Below are 11,206 nucleotides of genomic sequence, written 5' to 3'. Positions count from 1 at the left end.
AAAAGCAGTAACAAAACAGTGGTATTTAATTCCCATTAAAAAGGCAGATCGGAAAATAAATCTTCATATCAGCGCCCAGCATATTAGAGCAAAGTATTAAAAAAAAAAATTAAAGAAACACAGGAACAGCCCTTTACATCTTGTCATTCTAAAGGCTAAAAATCCCTCCTCATCCACAATACCCATTTTGAGGGAACGGAGAAGACACTTTTCCTACACAACGTTATTAGCAACAATATTATTTACAGACGAAATGCGTTTAAAATAAACTTTTCCCGCTACGACAAGGAGGCAGGCCGCCGGCCCTCGCCGAGGCTCCCGGGCGGCAGAGGCCCATCACACGGCTGCCCTCGGCCCTCGGGGCGGCCCCGGCGCCAGGCAGCACGCAGGGCCTGCTCTCTGCAGCCTCCCTGCCTCGCTGCGCCTCCTCCTCCTCCTCTGCCCTCACTCCTTCCCTTCTCCGCCATGGCAGCAGCGGCTTCCAGGCAGGCAGCGAGACGCCCTCCCTCGCCGCATCCCCGCAGCAGCCGGTCGCAGGCTTTGTTCGTTTCTGCCTGCGCCGCCTCCGCCCCTTCCTCCCATCCCTTCCCCTCCCTCCCCCCGCCGGAGAGCTGGCCGGGCCGAGCGCCCGGAGAGGGCCGAAGGAACGAGCGGGTCCCGCGTCCCTGCTTCGAGCGCCGCGGCTTTCCGCAGCGCCCGGCGGACCCGCGCCGGCCCGGCCCCAAGTTCAGTGGGTGAGCGGCGGCAGGAGGCGCCATGGCCGACAGGACGAGGGCGGCGCTCTCCGAGTCGGGCTGGTAAGTGGCGGGGCGTCCCCGGCTGCACCGCGGCCTGCTCTGCCGCCGGGGCCAGGCCTGAGCCTCGCCGCAGCCTGCCCGCCGGCCCCTGGGGCACGTACCTCCTCGCGAGTAACTCCGAGCAGCGGTGTGGGGCTGGGCAGGGGGCGGGGGCGGGGGGTTCTCCTGTGTTTGAAGTGTTCGACGGTGAGGGGACGTCCCCGCCCGAGCTCCGTCTCGGAGCCAGTCGCGGTGTGGAAGGAGGTGCCAGCCCCCACGGTGGGCTCGGGGCCTGCCGCCGGAGCGGCTTGTGCTCGTTGCAGGGAGCAGCTCTCGCCTCCTCTTGGTGGCCCAGCGGAGAGGGGCTCCCCCCCGGCCTCCCCACCTCGGGGCCAGCCGCCCGCCGGGGGTCTGCGGGGGCCGGCGGAGGCCGCGCCGCGGCCTGCTTGCCGCCACAGAGGCCTGCCTTTCCCCTAGGCCTGCCCCGGCTCGGTGTCGGCGACGGCAGGAGGCCTGGCGCCTGCCGATAGTTTTATCGTTTTATATCGCGCCGTGCACCCTTTCAGGAAGAAAGATAAGATGGAAAAAGTGGCGTTAAAGTAGAGTAAATACACACGTGAGGCTTGAACCCAGGTATTCACATTTTCTAGTCAATCCTAGTCGTTGGGCACACCACGTATGTTTTGGAACCAAGTGTTCCAATGAGTTGTGCTTTTAAAATACTTAGTGCAAACTCTGCATCTCATTTGCTAGCCTAGAGGTGTTTTGGCACTGCTGACGGAAATTGATTTTTTTTTTAAATTGATCAGAGTAATTTGCTTATTAGTCAACCGTCTTTTTTTCCTTAACTACTTACAAGTCTTTCACCAAAACAAAAGCTCAATGCTAACTACCAAAACGCAAAACAACTTACTTTGATTGTAATTGAGAAAATGGCTCTAATTATGCGAAGCATCATTATTTCCAGTGACATTTTGGGGATATTTTTGTTCAGCTGTTTAACTTAGTGGTTCTCCTGGGCTGTGATTTCATTTATGGCTAAGTTGTAAAAGTTTTAAAACAGATGTCATATGATTTAGAATAGAATAATTCAGTTGAAAGGGACCTGTAATGGTCATCTAGTCCAACTGCCTGACCAGTTCAAGGCTGACCAAAAATTAAAGCACGCTATTAAGGGCATTGCCCAAATGTCCCTTAAACACTGACAGGCTTGGGGCATCAGTCACCTCTCTAGGAAGCCTGTTCCAGTGTCTGACCACCCTCTCAGTAAAAATATGCTTCCTAATGTCCAGTCTAAACTTCCCCTTGTGCAACTTTGAACCGTTCCGACGTGTCCTGTCACTGGATCCCAGGGAGAAGAGCTCAGCACCTCCCCCTCCGCTTCCCTTCCTCAGGAAGCTGTAGAGAGCAATGAGGTCGCCCTTCAGCCTCCTTTTCTCCAAACCAGACAAGCCCAAACTGCTTAGCTGCTCCTCGTAGGACATTCCTTCCAGCTTTGTTGCTCTCCTCTGGATGCATTCAAAGACCTTAATGTCCTTCTTAAATTGTGCGCACAGTGTGCGAGGTGAGGCCGCACCTGTGCTAAATGCAGCGGGATAATCACCTCTTTTGACCAGCTTGTTATACTGTGTTTGGTAACCTAGCTTTTACTGCATTTACCCGGCTTTTACAGTGTTACTTTGTGATAGCGCTAACCAAATTGGGAAAATCTGTGTCTTTAGGTCTGCTTCTTGAAAAGGTGTATCATATGTTTAAAAAATACTGTTTTAAGTAGTTCTAGAGTGCACAATATGGTGATTCCTGACTATCTCTGAATTGAACCAATTATAACTATTTGTGCTAATTTTCATAACATTAGCTTTTTTAAGAAGAATTTTTGACTGTGACTTGAAACTCATCTCCGTCCTCTTCCATACTTATTCCTCTCTGAAAAGCTTTCCGTGGAAGTAATTTTTATTTTCATAGTTTTCTTTTCCTGCTTTGTATTGCATATTCAAATTTTTATCACACAGTTTTCGATTCTTAGTTTTTGTACTGCTTTGCCAGTTGAATGAGTGCCATTGGTAAATGGCTTTCAGACTTTGGCAGTACAAACATGAGGGGCCTCTGAAACGATCTGTTATTCCGCAATGCTTGCCTCTCTCCTTGGGGGCATATACTGTTGAATGGCTATAAATACTTGTTATTCTTGCAGTACTGCAGGGTGTGAGCCAAAGACACAAGCTGAAAGATGATTGGGCACATAGTGGGCTGATCATCAGGTCTACTGGAATTATGCCTTGACCTGGTTGCATTGGGAAAGGTACTATGAAGGAGCGGGAAATGGATGCATGTGCTTTGGAGGAATCTTCTTGTTTAGCTAAGTGTTCACACAGTTTTTAAAAAATAATAAGCTAGACATCTGTGCGTTTTACTGTTTTGCTGTTACTCTTATAATTTTTCTCATATTATTAGTAGATCTTAAAGTTATTTAACACATGTATGAGTAAGCCTTCAGTGGTATTTAATGTAGTGTATTTCTGACTACTCTTGACTACACTGGTGGTTAAATCATGTTCTGTACCAAATTGGTTGCCACTGTTGCTGTCACCTCATGTCAGGATGAGATGTTTTCTAGTACAAAAATGAAGCTGAGTTTATGCATTAAAATCTGTTCCCACTTAAACTGCAGAAGCACCGCTTGGTGTTTCAAACTAAGTAAGAAACCATTGTTCTTCCATAGTTGCAAATCTACTAGCTTGTAGATTACTGCCTGTACTGATTAGATTTTACTAGAACTTTCTTAAATCTTTAAAGGTGAGAAGAGTTAATATAGACACTCATTTATGGAAATTTCTGCATATTTTTAATTATTCTGAATACAAAGTAAAGTAATTTCTCAAGTAAAGCAGTAAAGATGTAGTTAATAAAGTACAGCAGTAATATATATCATTTTTTCCAACTAGGTTTTGTAAGAGAGTAATCCATTGTAAAATTGCCTGGAAGTTTGTAATGTTTGCATTTTAAGCTTATTTCGGTGTTTCAATTACGTTTTTATCAGCTTTTGAAAGATGAAGTTGCCCTGCCTAGTAAATGGAACAGTGGAAGCTAATGCTGAGAATTTTTTATTTATTTATTTTTGGTGGTGATATTTCATGAAAGTAGGTAAAAGACTCCTTTTCCCTGCAGAATTGTAGTTTTTTTGAAGCGTTGTCCTTGCAGCTGTCTTTGCATTTTTGGAGGCTAGTTTTTTTTTCGTTGCACAGTGCACTGTGCCTTGGAATGAGATGTTGTCTCTGACTTTAGAGATAAGCTGTGTTTGTATTATGCTGCAGTGAAAAAGATATTCTGTCTTGGAACAGAAGTTCTGTGCTGACTTTTTATTTAATTACCAGACACTTAGGAGGAGGAAGGCTATTGTATTGTTATAGTTACATTCATGAATTTTGGAACCCACTTTCTGGTGCTGCCATTAAAATACAGACCTTAATGGAATTTGGGTTACTGAATACAGTTTTCTTGCTGCAAGTGAAGTCCAGAAGGACTGAAGAATAATTTCTCCTTATGTAAATAATGAATCACAGAACACTTCTCACTGGCTTGTGACAGAATTTTTTGTTTGTTTTTCTGGAAGTCTCCAAGGTGGCGTTTCACCTGAGAATATGACAAGCCGGGACCTCTTCAGTGTCCTAGATCTTTGTGGAACTTGGGAATTTATTACATGGAAATACCTATACATTATCAAAAATAAAAAATATGCCACGTCCTACAGCAGATTTAGCCTGTGGTCCCACAGATCTTGAGTCTGGTGGCTGATTGGTCTCTGAAGGTGGGAAAGCAAGACATGCAAACTGGATAACTAAAGAATTTTTTTAGTACAACTAAATGTACATGTGAGTTCCTAGTTAAGTAGTAGTGATTTTTTTTTTAATTGCAGTGTGTGATGCCATAAAAATTAGTAAGTCTATGGCAAAAATATATTGTCTTGTAACACGTCACATAATTTGAAGATTATGTAAACAGTGGTCCGATTATGAAAAGTTATTCCCAGAGATGAAGAGGAGTTGGAATTGTACTGGTTGTTTGGAAATAAAAGAATAGTCCTTAGTAATTAATGAGGAAACCCTTATATCAGTGTAATTTTGTCTTTGTATACTTTGTAAGGGAAAACTATATAGTTAGTGTATACCAAAGTATTTTAAGCTGAATTTTAGCTATTTCAGCAAGTAATGTGCTGCATGCTGAGTAACTTTAGGTTTAAGATTCAAACTTGTTCCTTGTAGGACTAATCATGTCATGTGAACCAAGCTCTAAAGCAAAAGCAGGTGCATGCCTGGAAACACAGGGAGGTGCTCACAGGGGTGAAACTAACACCTCTTTCTAGGAGTGCAGCGGGAATTTGGCAAAGTAGTCAGTTCCTAGATCCTGCAAGATGAGCCAGGGTGGATACAAGATGTTCCTTAGACACTGGGGTAATGCAGTGATTCACAGGAGAGATGTATCTGTTTTAAGGTTCTTGATGCTTCTTTTGTGCTGTACATGAAGTTTTGTTCGTACCACGAAATCTCAAAGTGCCACCACGAAACAAAATGCTGCATCATTACATTCTTTTTGTTTGTTTGTTCAGGTGTATCCCTTAGTAGTTGGTGTGATCGGTTTGCATACTTCCTGCATCATGAATAGTCGTTAGTTAGAAACTACGTTCTTTATGCCGTTTTCACTCTGGAGGAGCAGAAAAGGTCCAGCATTGTACCTTCTGTTAAGGGAAACAAGCCTAAGAAACAAATACACTTTTATTTTTTTTTTTTTTTTTTTTTTTTTAAAGTAGATGCTGGGTGGTGACAAATGACTGGTATCACATGGAATTGTCCCAACTTTTCCAAGAAACTGATATTTAATTAGTAGTTAAAAAGATGCAAAGAAGGGTAGCTAAAATAAGGAGATGGAAGGAGGTAGGGGACTAGCATGTTGGAAAACCCTCAGTTTGCAGAAGAGAAAACTGAAGGGGGAGAAGTTGGTGAGGTTTATGTAATCTGCAGGCAGTACATAAGATGGAAGTAGAACCTCACCAAATCCTGCAAGATTTTTGCTCACTGAATGCTGCAACATTAGAATTAGAGAGCACTTGACAAAGGTAGTGGCAGACTGATATGAAAATGGGTAAAATATTTTATGAAGGACCTCAACCAAAGCTTGTTTACCAAGGATAAAAGGTTATCCTGTGTACAGTTGATCAAAAGATGAGAAACTAGAGAAATGATTCCTTCAAGGTGGAAAAAATGTTACCAGTAGATTTCTGCTGGGATCTAGGAGTTTATTGTATTAAAAAATAGTCTTGAAGAATGATAGTATTGTGACATAGCAGTTTGTTGATATATGGGGATTGGTAAAAACTAAACTGACTGTATAGTGGCAGGAAAATCTTATGATACCGTTGCCCAGTGCTTTTGCAAAAAAAAATATATAGTTCAGTTTTGATGAATGGTGAATGATGCTTATGCAGGGAAAATAATGCAAACCTATCTACACAGTGATGAGCTCTAAATTTGCTAATGTTACTTATTTGGAGAAGGGCAGTGGTTAGATAGCTGTTGGGAATTGTTTACGAAGAATAAAAGAATGGTTACGTCATTATGTATATCAATGGTGTGTCCAAATCATTAACAGTGTGCATTAATGTAATCCCCTCAACACAACAAAAGAGAGGTGTGAAAGATCCTCTGTGCTGGGAAGATGAAGATCTTTAATCTGGAAAACAGAGCAATAAGGGGAGAGGTGATAGAAAAAGATAGAGGTCTGTGAAGTCTGTAGATCATACAGAAAAGATGAATAGAAAGCCAGAATAGGTATTTTTCTTAAGCCAAAAATTAGGCCACCAGTGAATTGAACCTGCTACCTGATGAAAACTGAAGTAGCTTTTCAAGCAATATGTAATTAAATTGTGGAACTCAATTGCCACATGATACGGTGGAGGAGAAAAATGTAAGTGGGTTAAAATTGTAATTAGCCAAAGTCAGGTAGGGATAGATGCACTGAATGCTGAACTTTACAGTGGAATTGGACTACCAGCTCTAAAATGTCTGAAAGTTAGGAATTATTCCAGACACTTCTAGATATTTGCTGTTCTTTACCTGAATCATCTGCTTCTGGCTCCCCTTGAAAAAAGGGAACTGTGTTAGATAGACAGCCTTAGTAAAAGCACTGCTTATGTTGTTATTTTTACATTGTTAGGTAAGTGTCTTCCACTGTAATTCTCCTACGGAAAGGATTTTCTCCTCATGATTGGAGATGGGGGAAGAGAGAGTGGAAATTTAGAGAGAAATGAACAGGACTTTTGGAAACAGGACAGAGAGAAAAGACAAAGCAAGTGTGTGACAGTTCCCTATGCACTCAGTCTCAGCTATGATTTCCACTGCCTTACTGCAGCTCAGCCTCCAGGTTTTTGTTAGTTACTGGGAGAAACTCTCCTTATCTTGTCTTATGCCAGATCTCAAATCGATTTATGCATCATCTTTGGGACACAGACTTCACCTGCTGGTTTCTCTGAATAATCTGCTAGGAAGCTGAAGTGCTAGTATAAGATGTCCTTGATTTGTAGAATTGTTGCAACTTAGAGTGAAGATGTTGCTACTGTGAACCCTTTCCTCAACAAAGGAAAAAAGGAGAAAAAGAAAAGAAAAGGAAAGAAAAAAAGCTTAGTCTGCCTGCAACGCATCTAAAGCTGGAAGTCTTTTAAATTGTTACAGACCTTTTTTTAACACCCACCTTTTCAGCGGCCTTTACTTTTGTTGAGATAGCGTGTCTCAGGTTGATTCTCTCCAATCAATGAGTTCTGTAGGAGCGTGTAGGCTTTCCGTAGCTAGTCTCCTTTTTGGAGTCCTTGGAGATTTCAAATCTATTCAGTCTTGTTTCAGAAGTTATTTCCTTAGCTTTATAATTCATAGGCTTTGCTGTCTTTTTGAAACACAAATACTTTATTAGGACAAGTGTCACTTAATGTGTTTGACTCAGTGCTGCATTAGTTTCCTTCTTTCTGCATCTTTTTGTCCCCATGGTCTTTGACCTTGTGTTGAACAGTGCATGTTTTCAGAGATGGCAATGTCTGCTAAGTTTCACAATATTTTCTATACATTTGTGTGTTGATGAAGTAATTGATATCATCACCTAAACAGGATGGATGGGTGGAGCTTGTTGCAAGATTGTGGTTGACCGTTTTGGGCGATTTACCTCTTTCTTGCCACAAATTTTACTTCTAAGTATACTGTAAGTGGAGCATATAAAAAAGATGATCTTGGTGGGGATTTGAGAGAAGGACTTAGGTAGGAGGGAATACCAGCATGCTTGATTATTATTTGCCTTTTCCAACAAACCCAAATGAGCTCCTCAATGCAAGCGTGAATTAATAAAAGCAGCAGTGATTTTAGGAAGACTGTATTTTCCTGGTGGTCAGTATCTCTTACAATTTTAGCAAAAGTAAGAGTAAGTGTGTTCCAAAATTGTTTGTTCCTGGAGATTTAAATTGTTAGTCAGAAAGCCTGTACCTTTTAGAAAGTGGAAGTCTGAGGCATTTAGAGTAGATGTTGGATATAGACGAATCCGATCTTAGGAGAAAGCCCTTTGCAGAGATTTTGCATTCTGAAATAATGTTATGAGACTCTCTGAGACAGAGGATTTTTTTTTTTTTTTTTCTCCAGTCTCTGCATGCTGACGTTCCCCAGAACCTGAATCTCTGAGCAGCAAGTTGGTGGGAGGGTAGCTGGCAATTTTGGAGTTAGGTGCTGTTGTCAGTCATACTGATAACAAACTTATATTCTATAGGGTTTTTATATGTGCATATTTTACTTAAGTAAAACATAAGTGTTACTGCTGGATAAAATCCAACTTAATTTAAACGCTAGTGGGAGTATGTGGAAGTATGAAGCTGTCCTAAAGCTTAACTTAGAGAGAATTATGCTTAGAAACATTGTATTTTAAATATCCTATACACTGGTTAATTTTTTTTACTATTGCTTTTTCTGTGGTAGTCATAACAATATCATTAAAATAAATTTAAGACTGATTCTCCAAGCTATATGAATTTTTCATGTTTCAGGGGTAGTAAATTTTCTGCTTCTTTAAAGCAAAAGGAGAATATTTAATTCCAATAACAATAATTCTAATACAGCTAACAGAAGGAAAGCTCTCTGGGGGATGAATGGTATGTGATTGTTTCTAATCACATTTTGCATACTTAATGTAATGTATAGTTGTGAGGTTTCTGAATTTAGGAGGACTGGACAGCTCTAGGACTGATGTACAAACTTTGAGAGAGCTACTTCACGCATTTAAGGAAAAAGAAAGTTACTGGTTTAAATAACCTTTGCAGGACTAGCAATTAATTGAAGCATGATGGGCATTCTTACATGGCCCCACTTTGAACCCTTCACTTTGAGAAATGTAGCAGAAGTATTAGAAATGGGAGTGATGGCATTAACTGATCGCAGGTGAAGACTTAGTCTGAGTTTGAGACTAGACTGCTGAAATTGCTTCTTTGACAGAGCATGCTGTCTGGGGAGCATGGTCAAGACTGGCTTTTTCTTTCCTGTTGTTTCTTTCATAGTGCTCCAGGAAGGACTAGGAGCCTCTGGTGCTGTGTCATGTCTGAAAAAGAGCTATTAAGGGAAGGCAGAGAAGAATAAGCCATGTGTGTTCAGACAGCTTCAAGATACCCTCAGCTGTGTGTTTGGCATGGCCCCTGCCTTCGAATATTTGTGTTCAGTTTAACACTTTAGGGAGGCTGCCAGCCTTTTCCTGGGGAAATGTGAGTGAGAAACAGTATTCACAGCTTGTATCTCAGCAAAAAGAATTAAGGAATTTCATTAGATGAAGAAAGAAAACCCTCCTCGTTGTGGCTTTTGCATGTCAAATTGCTGTGGCCTGTTGCGAATTGGGGAGTATTGGATCTTAAGGAGCAAAGCATGCAAGAGCTCTTCTCTAGCACTTCCTGACTGCAGGGGCTGTTTCTAGCCTCTGCTGTATGACAGCAGTGCCGCTTGCTGAAAGCTTATCTTAATCAAAGTTTGGAGTTAGTGAGGTTATCTTGGGTACATCTCTGTGTGTTACCTGGAAAAGTTTGACATTTTTGCATCGCAGCTATTACTGCTGGATAACAGTGTGTGTGCTTATCATTAGACTTACGATAACTTTTTTTTTGTCTGCTGAAGTTCACTCTGTTATATTCTGTTATTTTTGTAAAATAACAGTATGTTATTAGCTCAGTGTTTAAATACTTCTGCAGATGTGAATCAGGATATACCATTAAAACACGAGCTAAAAGTGTGTTCCATCCTAGACCCTTACTGAGTGCATTAATGACATTATTTTCCCATTTTATGAAGGTATGAAATCCCTTATTTAGCCCTGATGTTGATGTCAGTACACTGAAAGGGTAAAATACAACTTTCAACAGCTAGATCATCACGTTATGTAGTATTGCTTGTTAGAACAGTAGAAATTACCATTTATTATGGAAGCACATGTACACTTCTTTCTTTTGCTTGATGTAACCATAATTACTGCTAGGGTCATTGTACAGTGGGAGGGGGGAGACTTTAAAAGGCATTGGGGCAGTTAAGTTTACTAGGAGGTTTTAAGTACATACTTTTTTTTTTCGTTTGTTTGTTAAACTGTGACCCTATATCCAAGACAGTTTGAAATACAAAGCAGAGATGATGAATTCTAAATTACTTTTCCGAATGGTAACACTAATGAAACATGACATTTTTCAACTTCTTAGCACACTTTCTATTTTATTGTTGGAAGTAGTCACAAGTGCTAAGGTTTTCATTTTACTGTTGTTTGGAGGAGAGTGCAGTGGGAAAAAAGTCAGTGAAGGAGCTGAAGAGAAGGTGAGTGATTTTTAAGGGTCTGGTTCTGACTGAAGAGTAGTGATTTCTGAATGAGGCATATTTTGTGTTGAAGCGATGTCTTGCTCAGGAATGCTGAGAGGATCCTTATGTCAAAAATATGATCCATCAAGGTGCTTTTCATTGAAAGCAGAATGTATAATGAGCACAGTCATAACTCTTGGTTTTAAAAAACTAACTCAGAGTTGTGTTTTTCAGTTCAGATGTAACATACATCTCTGTAATGCACATGTAAATACTGATAGACTTGAGAGTTACAGTTCAGCTAGACTAAGAAACAGCTTGGACTTCTGCCTTATGGCAAGTGCTTGCCAAGTTCCACTGCAACTTTACACTTGAGTGCTATTTGCAATGCTTTATCTATTTTACGTACGGAATAAATACCAGATTGGTTTGTTTGTAACCATAAAAATCAGAGTAAGTGAAGGAAGTGGATGCATCAGTTTAGCTTAATATTTTAAGATAAACTGGTTTTGGATTTGCTTGATAGTTAAAATTATTCTTGAATACATAGTATATACTGTTTTCCAACCATTTTTTTGTCAT

At 41.0% G+C, this 11,206-nt stretch overlaps 1 protein-coding gene across 2 annotated transcripts in view; it reads left to right on the top strand.

Annotated features, from left to right (window-relative positions):
• The first annotated feature begins 331 nt into the window (after positions 1 to 331).
• TDRD3 (tudor domain containing 3) overlaps positions 332 to 11,206 on the top strand; it is a 105,637-nt gene continuing 94,762 nt past the window's right edge. Inside the window, exon 1 of one of the 2 annotated variants that reach the window (XM_086771791.1) lies at positions 332 to 797. In XM_086771791.1, coding sequence (XP_086627917.1) covers positions 757 to 797 — 41 coding nt within the window. In that variant the 5' untranslated portion in view covers positions 332 to 756. The remainder of the gene's footprint in view (positions 798 to 11,206) is intronic. The other variant, XM_086771792.1, reaches the window with a different exon arrangement.

Source organism: Chlamydotis macqueenii, chromosome 1 (assembly GCF_036417535.1).
Source record: "Chlamydotis macqueenii isolate bChlMac1 chromosome 1, bChlMac1.mat, whole genome shotgun sequence".
In the NCBI taxonomy this organism is placed as follows: domain Eukaryota; kingdom Metazoa; phylum Chordata; class Aves; order Otidiformes; family Otididae; genus Chlamydotis; species Chlamydotis macqueenii.
This window is presented reverse-complemented; position numbering and strand designations above follow the sequence as displayed.